General features: G+C 38.7%; 1 protein-coding gene across 4 annotated transcripts in view; it reads right to left on the bottom strand.

Annotated features, from left to right (window-relative positions):
• The window catches only part of PLPPR5 (phospholipid phosphatase related 5), a 124,418-nt gene that overhangs the window by 17,384 nt on the left and 87,489 nt on the right, over positions 1-19,545 (bottom strand). For 2 of the 4 annotated variants that reach the window (XM_043460564.1, XM_043460562.1), the window contains exon 5: positions 12,216-12,350. In XM_043460564.1, coding sequence (XP_043316499.1) covers positions 12,216-12,350 — 135 coding nt within the window. The remainder of the gene's footprint in view (positions 1-12,215; positions 12,351-19,545) is intronic. The other 2 variants (XM_043460565.1, XM_043460563.1) reach the window with 1 other exon arrangement.

Raw genomic sequence — 19,545 nt, 5'->3', positions numbered from 1 at the left:
TCGGATTTAGAAAAGGCAGAGGAACCAGAGATCAAATTGCCAACATCTGCTGGATCACTGAAAAAGCAAGAGAGTTCCATAAAAACATCTGTTTCTGCTTTATTGGCTATGCAAATGCCTTTGACTGTGTGGTTCACAATAAACTGGAAAATTCTGAAAGAGATGGGAATACCAGATCACCTGACCTGCCTCTTAAGAAACCTGTATGCAGGTCAGGAAGCAACATTTAGAACTGGACATGGAACAACAGACTGGTTCCACATTGGGAAAGGAGTATGTCAAAGCTGTATATTGTTACCCTGTTTATTTAACTTATATGCAGAGTACATCACGAGAAATGCTGGGCTGGATGAAGCACAAGCTGGAATCAAGATTGCCAGGAGAAATATCAATAACCTCAGATATGCAGATGATACCACCGTTATGGCAGAAAGTGAAGAAGAACTAAAGAGCCTCTTTCTGAAAGTGAAAGAGGAGAGTGAAAAAGTTGGCTTAAAGGTCAACATTCAGAAAACTAAGATCATGGCATCTGGTCCCATCACTTCATGGCAAATAGATGGGGAGACAGTGGAAACAGTGGCTGACTTTATTTTTTTGGGCTCCAAAATCACTGCAGATGGTGATTGTAGCCATGAAATTAAAAGATGCTTACTCCTTGGAAGGAAAATTACGACTAACCTAGACAGCTTATTAAAAAGCAGAGACATTACTTTGTCAACAAAGATCCATCTAGTCAAAGCTATGGTTTTTCCAGTAGTCATGTATGGATGTGAGACTGGGACTATAAAGAAAGCTGAGCACAGAAGAATTGATGCTTTTGAACTGTGGTGTTGGAGAAGACTCTTGAGCATCCCATGGACTGCAAGGAGATCCAACCAGTCCATCCTAAAGGAGATCAGTCCTGGGTATTCACTGGAAGGACTGATGTTGAAGCTGAAACTCCAATACTTTGGCCACCTGATGTGAAGAGCTGACTCATTTGAAAAGACCTTGATACTGGGAAGGATTGAAGATGGGAGAAGAAGGGGATGACAGAAGATGAGATGGTTGGATGGCATCACTGACTCAGTGAACATGAGTTTGGGTAGTGGTGACGGACAGGGAGGCCTCGCGTGCTGCGGTTCATGGGGTCACAAAGAGTCAGACACAATTGAAGAACTGAACTGAACTGAGCTGATGCCTGGTCAGTCAACATGGCAAGACAAGGCTGTATTGAGGCAGAATCCACGTCATCTTTATCATTTATCTGGATTTTTACAACAGCCTCTTACAGACTGGTTTCTGTTTGGTTTTGTTTTGCTTCATTGTTGCTCTCCTTCAATTTATTTTCCAATCTGAACATGCCATTTCCTTTCTAACACTCTTTCTTGGCTCCCCCTTTCTTATAGGCTAAGAATCAACCCCACAATGTTGCATAAAAGACTTTTCATGAATTTTCCTTAAATGTGACTGAGAATACTTTTCCATATACTTCTTTTTGGTTTGCATTTCATCTCTAATGGTGTTCCTATTTATGTACTTTGCCTATTCTTCAACTAGTATGTTTTACATATTATAGACATGAACTCATTCAAGTATGTCCTTTATATTTTACATGTTGTTACTGGCCTTTTAAAATTGTTTTAAACTACTCTTGATAAATTTTATTTTTAAAAATGCTTGAAACTAAGATTCTAGTTATTGCAAGAATGAAACTAATATTGAGTCCCTCCTTTATAAAATCTGCAGCTCATCACACTTTGACAATTTTATTGGTATTATCTAAGATTTGTCTTTGTCATTGCTGTATTAATTTTGTAATAGATCTTCTCTTTAAATGAATTTAATAATTTTGCCCTGTTTCTGTCACTGTATTTACCATGTGTGTGTGTGCTTAGTCGTGTCTAACTCTTTGTGACCCCATGGACTGTAGTCCACCAGGCTCCTCTGTCCATAGAATTTTTCAGGCAAGAATACTGAAGTGGGTAGCCATTCCCTTCTCCAGGGGAAGTTTCTGACCCATGAGTTGAACCTGTGTCTCCTGAGTTGCAGGTGGATTCTTTACAACTGAACCACCTGGGAATTCTTACATACCTGGTGCTTTACGGTTATCTTAATGGTTAAATGACCTTTTGGATAGGAACAGAATTCTTATGTCACAAACTGTTTCATGGAAACTAAAAATACATCACTCCATTCTATTCTGGCATCTAATGCTGTAGAGGGAGAAGTCTAGCTAGCATGCTGTTAGTCTCGCGTGTGTGTTCACTTTGTCTGTATTCGCTTTCACTCACTAGGCATACTGCACAACAACCTCAAAGGCTCAGTCGGCTACCAATAACAAATGTGTGTTTCTTTCTCATACTACACATTGGTGGTCAGGTACTATGGTTCTGCTCCAAGCTACAGGTTGAGCCTTGGTCTCCTGCCCATGACTTCCCATTCTGTGACCCAGGCTATCAGAGCAGCCCATATCTGGAACATGGCCTTCTCTGAAAGAAAGGACCATGAGCAACAAGATTGGGCAAAGCTTATGATGACTCTACAAGTTTCTGGTTGGTGGGCTATCTGTCAGGTTCATTCACTTGTCATTGATCACGTCCAAAGAAACTGAAGCAGAAAGGATACTCTGCCTATGGAAGGGGGTAGATAGTAATTAGGAACGATAGTATCAGCTACAACAATATTTACAGAATTCTTTCTTCAGTATTGAAATTTGAATTTTTCACTGAGAAATACCTAAATTCTAGTATATATTTTAACTTTACCTGGTATCTTGCTAATCCTTCGAGTCTAAAGATTCAGATATTTATCTGGAAGGAAAGTTTCCTTATAGTATTTATCTGAATATTGTCCTCTTCTTCAACATCCATATAACAAGTGATTCACTTGTTATATTCTGAGGTATATCCTTCATATCTATTATCTCTACTTGGATCAGTTTTATTCTCTTGTACTTTTACTGATGATTCTGAAACCTGTCCTTAACATAACTGATTTTACTTTCTCCATGGTGGATTTTGTTTTTGTGATTTTGAACTTTCCAGGTGTCACACTGGTAAAGAATCCACCTGCCAATGCAGGAGAGGCAGGTTCGATCCCTGGGTTGGGAAGATCCCCTGGAGTATGAAATGGCAACCTGCTCCAGTATTCTTGCCTGGAAAATTCCATGGACAGATGAGCCTGGTGGGCTACAGTCCATTTGGTCAGTAAGAGTCGGACACAACTGAGCTCACATACGCAGTATTGGTTTTAATCTTGCCATGACAGTGTTTTCTTACATTAGTTTCCTAATTGTACCTTTGTGCTAGCTATCTTTCATCTCTCATTAAACATATTTTCTTTAATTTCTTTGACAGTAGAAAACACATATTATCTACAATAAATTTAATTAAATATCTTGAGTTCATCTTTTTTTCCTAAAAAATGTATTCTGACTCTTAAAAATGTCTCTTCTGTGTCATAAAATCATCTTAAAGAATTTAAGTAGCTGTCCTGATTATTTACGCCTGAATCAGAACAGATTTAGCTCAGTTTATCTTCCTAAACTTAATGGGAGAAAATGCAAAGATCCTTTAAGTGTTTTCATGAATAGTCAGGGGATCCTTCACTTAGATCTTGAGCTGAAGAGCTGGAGAATGTAGTTTTACATCATGTTGATGATTTCCCAGCCTGAGTGGAGTGGAAGAAGCAGCTGAGGCCAAGGACATTTTCAGGAAGGTCAGTTTATCTCTGCACAGTTTCATTGCTATGGTTGCTGAAATGTCAGGACTGCTATTCTGTTAACTTAACCTCTTCTACAGGAGAATGATACAGTCCTTGGATGTAGCTTATTTATTTTTTTGACTGAAGATAACGCCCCATCCCATTTTATAGTACCTATTCAGTTCAGGAAGGGATTTCTTCATCTGGCACGGACCCTTGTTAATGAGAAGCCTGATCAGAGGAATGCTTCTCTGAAGGCTTTCTTTTGGAGTGTACTTGCCTATTTGCTAACCCTGTTTCATATAGTGTTGGTTCATGGTGCTGAGTCATGTGCTAAATAAGACTTCTCATTCTCTCAGAGGTTGCTCCTATCTCTTGTTCTCATTCTTTGAAATTTGGAGGATATGACTGGGATTATATAGGACTCTAGCCACTTTTGCAACATCCAACTTCTTTACTGGCAAAGAAAAATTTTAATTGTCCTTTGGTGACATCCGTCAAACTGAAACTATTCATACTATATCTAGCAGACATGCCTAAAATTTTTACTGTATCTAGTTTTTGCTCTCAGTGACACAGCTATTAAGACATTAATTCCTACTTTACTCTTGCTAATATAAGAGAGTAAAGCTAATGAATATGTAAATGTTTCCATCTTCATTTCCCAGGAGAGGCAGAATCTTTTTATACTGAAGTATAATTGCTTTACAATGTTGTGTTAGTTTCTGCTCTACAACAAAGCGAACCAGCTATATGTGTATATATATCCATTCCCTCCTGAACCTCTCTTCCACCCCATACCCATCCCACTCATCTAGGTCATCACAGAGCACCAAGTTGAGCTGCCTGTGCTTTATAGCAGATTCCCACTAGCTGTTTTACACATGGTAGTGTATTCATGTCAAGCCCAGTCTCCTTGAAGGCAGGAGAAGGGGCTGAGATGGTTGGAGAGCATCACTGACTCAATGAACCCGAGTTTGAGCAAACTCTGGGAGACAGTGATGGCTAGGGAAACCTGGCACACTACAGTCCATGGGGTTGCAAAGAGATGGACATGACTTAGTGACTAAACAACAACAATCTCCCAATTCATCCCATCCTCCCCTTCATCCCCCATGTCCACATGTCCATTCTCTATGTTTGTGTCTGTATTCCTGCCCTGGAACTAGGTTCATCTGTACCATTTTTTTCAGATTCCACATATATGTGTTAATATACATTTGTTTTTCTCTTTCTGACTTACTTTACTCTGTATGACAGTCTAGGTCCATCCACATCTCTACAGATAACCCAATTTCCTTCCTTTTATAGGTGAGTAATAGTCCATTGTATATATGCATAACATCTCCTTTATCAATTCACCTATTGATGGACACTTAGGTTGCTTCTATGTCCTGGCTACTGTAAATAGCGCTGCAATGAATGTTAGGGTACATGTGTCTTAATGGAACTACCACATGACCCAGCAATCCCACTACTGGGCATATACCCTGAGAGGCAGACTTTTGTTTTTCACTCCTATGAGTAATTAATAGTGCCGCTCTTTGTGTTTTTGCTAACCTCCTAAAGCCAGCACCCCTGAAGATTCTGTTTGGGATGCATGGGCTCTTGAAGGCAGGAGCCAGAAAAGGATGCGTTGGAAAGGGAGAAGTGGTGTGACTGAAGAAAAACGTTGGCTCCCTGAGACCTTCAGTTGGTGGGATGTGTGGGTCCTGAAAAATGAGAGGCGCCTGCACACAGCTTGTGTAAGGGCCCCAGGACAGACAGGACCCAAAAGAGAGGTGTGCCAAGGGCAGCTGGACTCTGGGCATGAGGCATAAAGACATGTGCGCTACAACCAAAGTCTCCGTGCCCAATTTGGCAGAGAGAAGTACACCGAATGCTCTCCAAAGGCTTGTGTGAGTCATAAAGAAGGGGCACAGGAATTTAAATAACTCTGGGGGAATTTTTCCAAGGGACTTTGGTCAATTAGAACATATTGATAGTTAATACAAAGAAGTATAACCAGGACCTTCTTAGAGAGCAGCTGAAGAAGACTGAGTAATTTTAAAACACTGTAAGTATTTTAGTTACACAATTTTTCATGACTATAACCTCATCATCGGAAGAAAAAAGAAAAAGAGAGAGAAAAGAAAGAAAGGAAGGGAAGAAGGGAGGAAAAGGAGGAAGAGAGAGCAACAATCAGGTCCACAATGTCAGTGGCTCTCAGATTAGTGTCTATAGGTAATCTTCCCCCTTCTCTCTCTCATCTGCATGATCTTTTTGTTTCCTACTAGAGAGAAATAGGTGAAGGCAATGGCAACCCACACTCTTGCCTGGACAATCCCATGGACAGAGGAGCCTGGTAGGCTGCAGTCCATGGGATCGCTAAGAGTCAGACACAACTGAGTGACTTCACTTTCACTTTTCACTTTCATGCATTGGAGAAGGAAATGGCAACCCACTCCACTGTTCTTGCCTGGAGAATCCCAGGGATGGGGGAGCCTGGTGGGCTGCCATCTATGGGGTCGCACAGAGTCAGACATGACTGAAGCAACTTAGCAGCAGCAGCAGCAAGAGAGAAATATCTTGTGTGGTATTTTGCATAACTGGCTTCATCATATATAGACACATTTTATACACATCAACTTAAAAAAACACATTCTACAATATATTGGAAAACTTTCCACATCTTGATTTACCTCATCCATTTCAGCTGTTGAATAGTAATAATAATTAGTAATGATTAAGGGCTTCAGAGGTGCCAGGCTGTTCTAAGTTCTTGCTTATTATCTTACTGAACTCTTATAACTATCATTGTATGAATCATTCTATGCAGGAGAAAACTGAGTCACAGAGTAATTAAGTAAGTTGCCCAAGATCCAAAGTACCCCAAAGTGCCAGCCATTGTACCCCTAGAAACTGTAAACAGAAGCAGCACACTAAAATGTACTGGATCCCACTGTAGGAACGTATCCCAATGGATTTAATAATTCACTACAGATAAACATTTAGACCTCTCCTGATTTGATATTACAAACAGCTGTAGTAAAGTTACTGGTAACTTATGTTTAGTGAACATTGAGACATGATGGGCTGGTTTCCACAGATGATTAATTCTTTTCATAAAACCAAATGTAATGAATGTTCAGATTTACTTAGCCTTCAGAAAAATCATGACTTTCCTTCAAACTATGGTAATTAACTATATGACAAACTCCCTATAATTAAGGGATAAATTGTTGGCATTTTATAAGCAAGAACACTTGCATGCTGTAATTATTCTGTAGCTTACAGTTTATCAAATGTGTACTTTGAATATAAGAAGTTATATAAGTACATAACTTTTAAAAGAAACCTGTTGTCTGCTCTACACAAGACCGACAACCAGAAAATGATAGCTTGGCATAACCATGCTAAAACAATAGGCCGTAACTGCCAACCGAACTTTAACACCAGGCTCCCTTTCTCTCCTCAGAGGGCCAGCTTAAGGAGCTAATGTCACTTCCCAGCTATCAATTATAAAGATCAAACTACTAGAGAGGATTTTTGCATTCACTTGTTTCCCACTGTGAACTAAGATGAAAAGCAATATATTTACTCCAAACATTCCTTATTAAAGAAGGAAGAGAAAGCTACTCTGGGCTTCTCTGAAGTGATGGCCTTCCTCCCTTTCTGGCTGATGGGCAGCAATACATATCCTCTCAGCAGCAGAGCTCCAAGGGGAAGCCCAAGACTTGTGATTTTCCTGTGTGAGTGCAGACAGGGTTCTGCCTGGAAACAGTGATGGAGAGAGTGGAGAGGGAAGGCGGAGCTCAGCGGGGCGAGTGCCAATGCACTAGGTGTGTAGAGGGAGAATCAAATTAGATTCCAATCATCTTTATTGCCTACCTATCAGATTGAAGATAAAGCACACAAATGTATCATAAACAAAAATGTTAAAGAATAAACACTGATCTCTTGCAATCAATAGATTCTAATAGAATATTTTTGCTTTCATCATCTAGTATCTTAAAAGTCACTGTAAATAAAAATGAATTTGCATAAAATCAAGAACAGAAATATTTTAATCATTTAATACACATAATGATGTAATGGTACACAAGATATTTGGCAAGTCTAGCAGACTTCTAAAGAAACATTATGCAAATAAATGTTAAAAAGCAGAAGACTCAGATCACTGTTCAAGTTAATATATTGAGAGGTGCATAAAATACTCTAATTTTTACCCGGACAATTTTCTTCAAAGTATGTTTAAGATCTCTACCTAATTGCTACTGCTTTTTGTATTTAAAGTTCAACAAGATCTAATTTCATATGTATTATTCACTTCAGTTCAGTTTAGTGGCTCAGTCATGTCCGACTCTTTGCGACCCTTTAGACTGCAGCATATCAGGCTTCCCTGTCCATCACCAACTTCCAGAGCTTGCCCAAACTCAAGTCCATCAAGTCAATGATGCCATCCAACCATCTCACCCTCTGTTATCCCCTTCTCCTCCTGCCTTCAATCTTTCCCAGCATCAGGGTCTTTTCCAATGAGTCAGTTCTTTGCATCAGGTGGCCCAAGTATTGGAGTTTCAGCTTTAGCATCAGTCCTTCCAATGAAAATTCAGGACTGATTTCCTTTAGGATGGGCTGTTTAGATCTCCTTGCAGTCCAAGGGACTCTCATGAGTCTTCTCCAACACCACAGTTCAAAAGCATCAATTCTTTGGCGCTAAGCTTTCTTTATAGTCCAACTTTCACATCCATACTTGACGACCGGAAAAACCATAGCTTTGACTATATGGAGTTCTGTCAGTAAAGTAACGCCTCTGCTTTCAAATATGCTGTCTAGGGTTGTCATAGCTTTCTTCCAAGGAGTAAGCATCTTTTAATTTCATGGCTACAGTCACCATCTGCAGTGATTTTGGAACCCAAGAAAATAAAGTCTGTCACTGTTTCTATTGTTTCCCTATTTACCATGAAGTGATGGGACCAGATGCCATGGTCTTAGTTTTTGAATATTGAGTTTTAAGCCACTATTTTCACTCTCTTCTTTCACTTTTATCATGAGGCTTCTTAGTTCCTCTTCGCTTTCTGTCATAAAGGTGGTGTCATCTGCATATCTGAGGTTATTAATATTTCTCCTGGAAATCTTGAATCCAATTTGTGCTTCACCCAATCCAGCACTTCACATGATGTACTCTGCATATAAGTTAAATAAGCAAGGTGACAGTATACAGCCTTGATGTATTCCTTTCCCAGTTTGGAACCAGTCCGTTGTTCCATGTCCTGTTCTAACTGTTACTTCTTGACCTGCATACAGATTTCTCAGGAGGCAGGTAAGGTGATCTGGTATTCTCATCTCTTTCAGAATTTTCACTTAGATATATATTTTATTGGGGCTTCCCAGGTGGCGCTACTGGTAAAGAACCTGCCTGCCAATTCAGGAGACATAAGAAAAGAGGATTTGATCCCTGAATAGGGAAGATCCCCTGGAGCAGGGCATGGCAACCCACTCCAGTATTCTTGCTTGGAGAATCTCACGGACAGAGGGGCCCTGCAGGCTACAGTCCATGGGGTCGCAAAGAGTTGGACACAACGGAAGCAACTTAGCATGCATGCACGTATATATTTTATTACATAGGTAGGTATCTTGAATCACTATACCGTATAATTTTTCTTTGCTGTTTACCAATGACATGGACATTTGCAATCTGTTTAACTACTTGAGTTTCCCAGGTGGTGCAATGGTAAAATCCACATGCAAAAAGATCTCCTGGAGAAGGAAGTGACAACCCATTACAGTTTTCTTCCTGGAAAATTCCATGGACTGAGGAGCCTGGTGGGCTACATTCCATCGGGTTGCAAAGACTCAGACATGACTAAACAGCACACACATAACTACTTGGGAGCTCTTCTTAACTGTATAATGAGGACACTTATTCTAAGAGGGCATCAGCTAAATCATGGTAGAAAAGAAATTAAAATAATCAATGACTTAGAAAAGGAGTTTATTTCTTTTTCAGAACCATCTAGGGTGTGTATGTGGACTGTTCCATGAGCTCATCCAGAACCCAGGCTGTCCAGGAGGATTGGTCATCTTCAAAAATAAAAGATTATTCCGGTCACTTATCTTTTCCATTTGGTGATAAGGAGTACAGAATGTCTGGGACAAGAGTTTTCAAAGAGATAACCTAGAGGTTATTGCACCTACCCTTCTGCTTACATCTCATGGGTCTAAACTTGGTTGCTAGGTCACACCTAACTGCAGGGGAAGCTGGGGAATAAAGACTACAGCTGGACAACCATGAGTGTAGTTAAAATTGGAGTGAGAAACTCAGTTACTGAAAGGAAGAAGAGAAGAAAGAATACAGGTCATCTATCAGCGGTCTTTGCCACTATAATGATGAAAGTGAAAGTGTTAGTTGCTAGTCATGTCTGGTCTACCTCTTTGCAACCCCATGGACTGTAGCCTGCTAGAAAGAATTCTTCTTTCCATGGAATTCTCCAGGAAAGAATACTAGAGTGGGTGGCCATTTTCTTCTCCAGGATATTTTCCCAACCCAGGGATTGAACCTGGATCTCCTTGCCTTGAAGGCAGATTCTTTACCATTGAGCCACCAGGGATACTCAGCTTTAAAAATTGTTGCAAAGAACAAAATTATACTTTGTAGAGCACGGAAGTGGTTTTGTGGAAGCAATTAGTATAGTATTTGACACATCTTGCATGATCACTAAATGGTCATTGTTATTTTTATCGTCATCACCATCATCATCATCTAATGTCTCTATCCTCATTTAAATGCTTAAAATCCTTCCACAGTATCATGGATAAGTGCTTGCTTAGCTATTCTTGAATCCTTATAGTAAAAAGAAATTTCATTGCTTTTAAGGTGGGAAAGTTAGTAACTAATTTCCAGACATTATTTATCTTCCTACACTTCCTTTTCTTTCATCCTAATTGTGATCTCTGAGATTTCATAAAACAAATTGCATCCCTCTGTCACACAACAGTCCTTCAGATATTTATGGGAAGCTATTGCTTCTTTCTTGAGTTTCCTTTTCCTATAAACTTATTATTTTTGTTCCTTCCAGTCTCTTATAATTCATGACTTTGACTCTACTCACCATCTTAGACATATCTGTTTGCTCACTTAAAAAAATTTACTGTCAACTCTTATGTTTTATCAGTGTTCATCTTAAAACCATGTCACCAAGGGCAGTACACAGTATACCAAGTTGACCTGAGCAAAGCAAACCATCAATCCCTCATTCAGGATATCATTTTCCCTAGTGGGACTTAAAACCATATAAACTTCTAGCAGTCATATCATGCTGTTGACCCATGCTGAATGGTAGACTCCTATACCCTCTGAGCCTTTTGCATTTGTGCAGTTAACCTAGACATACCCTATCCTACAGGAACGTTTTTAAAAAAAAGTCCAAATACGAAATATTTCCTTTATTTCTAGTTAATTGTTAGTGGTACATTTACTGCCATCTTCCAAGAATTTTTAATATTTCATCCAATGTATCAATTATCCCTCACAGATTCACCTGGGGCTTCCAAGGTGAATGGCTCAGTGGTAAAGGCTCCACGTCTCAATGTAGGAGCTGCAGGAGAGGTGGGTTCAATTCCTGGTTCAGGAAGATCCTCTGGAGTAGGAAATGGCAACCCACCACAGTATTCTTGCCAGGGTAATCCCATGGACTGTAGTTCATGGGGTCCTAAAGAGTCAGACATGACTGAGTGTGTGCATCCTATGTGACCCCTCCACAGATTCATACCATCTAAACCTCCAATTAGCATCTATTAATAACTTCATCTAAGATATTGATCAAAATCTGGATGTGGACAGGGCTGAGGAGAAGACATTAGCAACCCTTTGTTACTAAATAAGCAGTCATTTAAACAGTTACATACGTACGTGAATGCATCATCGCTTAAGAAATATTAACCTATCTAGCTCACAGAAGTCTCAAGAAAAGTTATTAAAACCTGGCTTTTCTGTTCATTGCTATGTCCCATGAGGTCCTGACCTGCCACTCAAAATGCTACCTCATCAGGCTCCCTTAAGCCCAGCCTGATCTTCAGGGCCCCCCTGATCAGGAAAGCACACTGGTGTTTCCCTGAGGCCAGAAACTGAGGTTTAGCAGTATTTATTGAGTCCTGAGTATGTGCCAGTTGTTACACTACACAGATTTTCATATACATGAAGCATGGAAGAAATGGAACATGTATTATGAAAAATGTATACATTCTCAAGTAAAACTTATATTTTGCCCATGCGTGGGACCACTGTATAACGTTCCTTATCTCAAAGCTATGGCAAATTGCAGCACAGTTCATGTACAGACTCAACTTTTAAGCCTGAGAAGTTCAAAGAAATGTTTTCTATGTGATACGCATTTTTCAAAGATGTTCTCTTCAGTGATTAAGTTCTTGCTAAATACCACATTAGACTCTGAGCTTATTTTAGTAAATCAAAAATGTGAAAGAACTCTCAAGAATAATTATTCATTTGCTCTAGATAACAATCACACTTTAGAATTTAAATTATGAATCACCTGTACAGATGTTACCTTTTCCAAAGGACTTTCTACTCGAGGAATGCTTATCATTGGCATCTGTGCCAGGTTATCCGTGTGTATATGCTCATTTTCTGGTTGTCTTCCTTTGAAATTATTTACCACACATACAACCTACAATTTCAGGAAAAAATACAATTAAAACAAAGCCATGCTCCCTATAAACATGATCTTTGTGAGCAGCATGATAAACCTAATCACAGTAATAAAGTATTGGCATAACTTAAATATTACAGGTCTATAACTTTACAAATTTATCTTGTAATCCAGTGCAAGTGTGTTCAACAGCATTCATCAATTAATATGTAGCTCAGTTAATAATGACAATGCTATTATTCCAAAATTTTCATTAAATTAGGTTATAGTCAGTGCTCAAACTGATCCAAAAATAACACCATAACCTTATAAAAATTCATAGCAAGCTAACCTTTCCTTAATGTGGCTAACCTACAACTTAATTTAAATGCTAATTATATCCCATTGCTTCAAGATCATTACATTCATAATAAACCTTCTACGATTGGCACTTTCTAATTTAGTAGCATCATTAACCCTAGTTTATTGTCTATTATTGCATCCCATATATATTTGGCATTTCAACAACAGCTTACTATGGCTACCACTGAAATAGAAGACCTTTTACATAAAGGAAACTGACCCTTGTTTCAATTGATTATATCCCATACTAAACCAGAAGTTCTCATATTCTACTGTGCATGAAAATAAAGTTCTGGCACTTAAAAAAAAAAAGACATTCCTAAGCCCTTTCCTAAAAATTCTGATTTCAAAGATGAAGGAGAAGGCTTAGGAGTTGCCACTTTTAAAAGGCATTTCTGAAGCTTCTGATGTAGGTGGATCAAATTTTCAAAATTAGTGATTTAAATAATACAGGAAAATTAGTTGCTTATATTGCTTATATTGAACTAGTAGGTAAGATATTCTTGAGCTTTCTTTTTCTGGGTTTTATATTCTATTATCAAACTGAAATACAGAATTTACTTGTAGCTAGTTTATAACTTAACATTCATTTAAAAAATAAATGCTTAATACACAATCACAAATTTACATTGTATATTTTCCATAAATCACACTGGAAAGTGTGGGGCTCATTATTGAATATTTTCAAAGGTCAATTAGATCTTACTTTTTCTCCAGTTTTTAAATAAAATTTTAAAATCTACAAAATAAAACACACTATTAGAATTTATCTCAGAAAAAACTTCCTTGCAAACTGATATATACTTATTATCCTTCCAATTCCTTGAACAATTACAGATCAGAAGCACAGATCAAAGTCTAATAACTTAATACTCAATTTCATCACTACCATCAAGATCTTTAAAGTCATGGCAAAGGTTTGGAAATGGGTACCTGATAAACATTCTATCAAATGATGAGCCTGCAAAGGACTAATAGATAGTAACTGACCTAAAGTAGAGGTCAGCAAATTTTGTCTGTAATGAGCAGATAGTACATATTTTTGGCTTTGTGGGTGTACAATCTCTGCAGCAAGTATTCAGCTCTGCCATTTTGGTGTGGAAGCAGCAAAGGATATAATCAAGAATTTGAGCCAACAACAATATAACAAACAGCAGTTTCATACCCATTTCATGAAATATATATATACACACACATTTTCTTTTCATTAACATTATGCGTGCTAAGTCATTTCAGTTATGTCCAACTCTTTGTGACCCTATGGACTGTAGCCTACTAGGCTCATCTGTCCATGGGATTCTCCAGGCAAGAATACTTGAGTGGGCTGCCATGCCCTCCTCCAGGGGATCTTTCCAATCCAGGGATCAAACCCTCGTCTCTTATGTCTCCTAAATTAGCAAGCGGGTTCTTTCTTTACCACTATGGCCACCTGGGAAGCACCATTAATGTTATATAAATTTATGGAAAATCAGCAGGTGAAAAAAAACTGCTACAAATTCTTCTGAATTAAAATTTGCTGAAATAACTATATACACAGACAAATGGAAGTCATTAGATGAAGAACAGATTTAATAGTGGCTACTGAAATTAGTATAATTGCTTTTTATACTAATTTCGGTTAGGAAAACTCTGAAAGATATTATCAGTTACCTCTTTGCCTTAATTGAGGGTCAGGACAACACTACTGAAGCAGCTAAGAATTCACATGTGAAATATTTAAATGCCTAATGCATAGCAGATATTCATTAAAGCACCTATTAGCATAATGATTACTCTTCATTACTGCTATTATTTAAATTATAAGGAAGGAAATTATCAAATCTTCCTTAGAATCATATTCAAATATTTAGTAAGTCTTGTCTGGTAACATTCACAAATATGAAATTGACTTCCTATTAGAAAAATGCTCATAGGAAATAGCAATGGCCCTGGTTTTTGATACTAAGTTTGCATGTTCTGTTCTTGGACAGTCCTCTAGCCCTCAGTTTTCTCAATTTGAAAGTGAAGAGGTTGCGACAGACTAGCAAAGTCAGCTCCATTTCTTTGGTTGGCAAAGGTATGAAAAATTCAACAAACGTTCAAAATAAAAGCCAAGATGCATCCATCTCATGACCCTACTCCAAACCTTGATCTTTTTCTGGATCCTCTCAGGGAAAGGTAATTCCCTCTCATCCCCAAATGCAGTTGCATGTGGCTGAAACTTGAACATCTCTTGTATTCAACCAGTCACTCAATTTGTTCAATTCTTCTTCCTAAAGATTTTGATTTCTTTTATCTGCCTTGTTCTATCTCTAACACCAACTCCAAAGACTAAGCAATCATCATTACTTGCCTGAATTCCTGCATGGTTTTCTCAAAACAAAATCCAGTCTTGACTTCCTCCAATCCCTCTCTACAAAGAAGTGAGAATGGTCTTTCTAAAATGCAAATTCTATCATGTCGACCTCCTTAAAACTACTTTTGGGCTTGGCTTCTCACTCCTCTCAAAATGTAAACTCAGGTCCATCTTTCAGCCTTCTTTCTCTATTTCCCAAACACCTTCGGTTTCCTTTCACTTCCTTTTGTTGGCAATACTCATCTCCACCGTCTTTGGGCATCATATCTCATTCATTTGTGATATCTCATCTCTGCATCACCACCTTATTAGTCTTCCTTGACCCCAGGCTGTTTTTATTTGCTGGCAAGGACCTGTGATTCTTTTCACTGAAATACCTATCTCTATATGAAATTATATATCTGCAAGCATAGCATTTTGGTTGATGTGATTCTCTTCCAAGGTTATCAGCTCCATGGAAGCAGACAAGCTTCTTTTTCTGATTACTATTCTATTCTCAGTGTCAGGTGAATGAACAGATTAATAAATGAGCATGAATCGAGGATAAAAATTCTCAAATTTTCTGATGTTCCTATATAATTGAAAGTGACTTTCTTTAGAAACATTCTATTTTTACATTAGTGGTTTCCATGAGTGTAATTCTACCCTCTCTTCCAAAAATTAATACTAGTAATAAGTCACCATTACATATAGATTTTTGTTGTTTTTTTTTCCAGTAGTGATAATAAATTAATCTGATCCATTTGTGATCAGTCTGCCTCTTCCTTGTGGCAAATAAAACATTTCTGCTGTATGGAGTTATGTGCATGGGCTTTGGGGTCAAACAGGCCTGGGGCTTAATCCTGGACTCTTTTATTTACTAATTCTGTGAGCCTAGGCAAGTTATTTAATATAACTAGATCTGTTTGCTTTACCTGCAAAACTAGGACAATAATAGTTATGTCTCACTGTGCATGAGGATTAATTGAGTTAATGCAGTAAAGAATACTCAAATAACTCTTTATTATTACTATTAGGAATATGCATGATAACCTGATAAGCTCTTGCTTTGGTCAGTAAACTTGAATTATCCTGCCTGACACTGTAATATCCATCTTTCTTGCAAGTACTTTGAGGCACCCATTTTTATAAAATAATGAGTCAATCTACAATAATAAAGTCATCAAAGGTGAAGAGTATGGTATCCATAGCCTTCTCTGTACCATGCAATTGACTGACTTGACTACATATGTGATTTCACTTAGCCCTCAAAAGAAGTCTGGGGAGTAAATAAAACAGTTCATTCATTCATTCAACAAATATCTCCTGAGAACTTCCTATATACCCCTGGGAATATATAGTGATGAAAACAAACACCATCTCTGTAAGTGGTTTACATTCTAGAGGGTTTGACAGCAAAAAACAAAACCCAAAATATTATATGTGGTATACTAAAAGTTGAATCGTGCAGTGGAGAAAAGTGAATAGGAAATGAAGAAAGGAGTCTGGGGGAGAGGTAATCACTTTAAATACAGTTCAGGGGAGGCCACACTTTAGGAATAATGAGGAGCTACGTGGGATGGTCAATATCACACATTGAGGAAAACTGGCAAAAAAAAACAGGTGGCAACAGCAGGATTCAATCTAGGTTTTTCTGACTCCTACACCTGTTTTGTTCTCTAAAATATACACAAGAGCATTCCAGCAGAGGCAATGTGCAGGCTGGACAGAGCGTGTGAGAGGAAGAACATTGTCTGGATTCCAAGTGTGGGATTTCCACTGTAAAAAAAAAGGGCAACATAAACTTGACCAGAAAGAGTGCAGCCAGATTCTGGAGGATCCCAGAAGCCCAATGGAAGTGTCTGATTTAATCCAGCACGAAAGAAGCTTGGTTTTCTGTTTGTTTTATTAGCAACAAATTATATTATCCTGTGTATGAAACAGCATGCAAGGCATTTGGAGGAGAGTCTAAAGTGAGAAGGTAGCTAGGAACCGATAGATATAGAAGAGGTAAGCAGTTACATCTCTACAATCAAGAAGTGATGGTCAGGACTGCAAAGAAATAAGACATGGGAGAAAGATTCTGTAATGGAAACGAGCTTTGACTAGATGAATCACCGGGTGTGGGGATGAAGGAGGAGAGTGAGTCAAAGGCATATGCTAGACATTGGGCGTGGGTGACAGGGGACATGAATGCCTTGAACTGACACAATGGCTTGGAGTAGGTTAGTGTTAATTTTATCTTGGAATCATCTTAGTGATCTACACACACTGCAGAATAATTGAAAACACTCCAAGATATTGCAAGCCAGAGCTGTAGTCACTGCTTGAAATAAATATTCTACTCAGTTGCCCAAATGAGAAACTCAAGCATCATCATATAGATTGTTGCCCACTTCATCCTCATCATCTCCACTGTTTCATCAACTTCCAAACCATCCCACCTCCAGCCATGCTCCCCTCCCTCTGTGCAATCAGAGGCCCATCCACCACTTCCCTGGATCTGCATAACTTGTCTCTATCCTCACCTGGAGCTTTATTTTCCAGAAAACATATTTTTAAAGCACAAATCTTATCACAGAGTAAAAGTGTCTAGAAGGAAACAATCTCTCATTTATAAAATTATTTCAGTCATCCATGTGGCCATGCACTGAACATACACAGCATTTCGTTTACACATTATCAATCTGTGTAACAATACTTCAAGGAGACTGTAACCTTATTTAAAGAGGAAGAAACTGAGGTTAGGTAAATTGCTGAAGGGCACAAATTGAGTAGATGGTGAGGATGAGATTGAACCAGACTTTTTCTCTGTTTCAACTGTCTGGGAGCTGACAGAGGCTTCCAAATCACCTACATTTTTAAGCAAGAGCCCAAATTACTGCCATAGCACACAAGGCATTGAGGGTGTCCCCTGTGTGCTTTTTCATTCCCCTTCTTGTCACCCAAGTTGGATGACTGGTATCATTTCTGGGTGCCAGATGTACACTGTGCCCTCGGCCTAGAATACAGGAGGGACTTCATACATGCTTATTTTATGATACATTTCATATTGCCAGTGCACTGTGCTCTTTGCCCTTCATTCCTTATGCCCCAAGCTAGACCTATCTGCTTTACAAACTCTTCAAGTTTATATATTGTCTCTTCTTTCCGATTTGTCCCTAATTCAAACAGAGTAGATCTCCTGAGTATATGTACCATACATCTACCACTACATTCATCCTCTATAGAACTCTTCGTGTTCATCTCGTCCCACCTGACTGCAATCTATTTAAGTACCTGGACTGTATCCTTTTCATGTACTTACTCCCAGCACCAAACACAATGCCTGGGTTAGACTAGGGTCTCAGTAAATGTTCGTTTCATGAAAGAAGAAAAGGAGGGAATAGACTGGCCATTACTGTCTAACCCCAGAAACAGATTCCCAGAGAAGACAAGTCATATTTATCTGAGCCCCTTTGCAGGCCCAGTTAAGCACTACTGCCAGATATAACTGCATTTCAGTTCCATGGGTCTGGAACATCTTTGCTGGCACCTCATCAGGCTACATCTTCTCCTCCTATGGGTATAGGAGGAGACTGTTGTATAAAGCAAAACATATTTTTGCACTGACACATTAAAATCAGAAACACTGTTTTTATGCATAAAAGATTGTTTAGTCATTACATGGTTAAAGCACTTCCATATGACCTTTTTATAAGGTCCTTCTCTTGGATGCATGGGAATGTTTGAAGGGCCCAATGGAAGGTACTGAATATGTGTAGTAAGAGGGTCTTGAGCTCAAGGGGGACCCCTAGTCCAATTCATCATTCCCCACATGGTTCTCAGACGAGGAAGAGAAAGAAAGACATGAGTGTTCTAGACTAACCTTGCAAGGTACCACGATGTTCACTGGCAGTCAAGGGAAGATGGCTACAGCCACAGGAGGAGATGCAGCCTGATGAGATACTGGCAAAGATGTTCCAGACCCATGGAGTTGAAATTCAGTTACATCTGACACTAGTGCTTTAATGCTTCAACTTTTGGCATGCTGTTTGCTGTGCCTATGATTATTTTCTTAGGATTTATGGGAAGCATTTTTTGTTTTGTTTTATAAAAAGTTAGCCTATTTCAACTGTCATAAGTGAAAGCAAGGGAAAGGTTTGGGGCCATGCCTGGGCCTCTGTTTGCATGAGACTACAGGATTTCTCTGGGGGTGGGGAAGGTAGGCCTAAGTTTCCAAGGGACCTTGGACACAGCAGGGAAAGGCATCAGAAAGAAAAATAGCACATAGTCTAGAAAGGGATCAGGGCATAGTCACCACTTTACCACAGGAAGTTCTAGAAGAAATAACCTATATAAAATGCCCAGTACATAACAGTGCACAAATCATTGGTAGCTGGAAAGATTTGTATAAGCTTTTACATACTGTTATAAACTAGTGAAAAGAAGCTGAAGAAAGAAAGTTACTCCTGATAAATAATTTAAATGTAATTAAAATATAAACAATGTTTCTTGCAATGCGTCAATGCAAAGATATGTTCTGATTTATTCAGTAGTCTACACCTTTTTCCATCT

The sequence above is a fragment of the Cervus canadensis genome, chromosome 2 (genome assembly GCF_019320065.1).
Source record: "Cervus canadensis isolate Bull #8, Minnesota chromosome 2, ASM1932006v1, whole genome shotgun sequence".
In the NCBI taxonomy this organism is placed as follows: Eukaryota; Metazoa; Chordata; class Mammalia; order Artiodactyla; family Cervidae; genus Cervus; species Cervus canadensis.
Note: the sequence above shows the minus strand (reverse complement) of the source record. Positions and strands in the feature narration are given on the sequence as shown.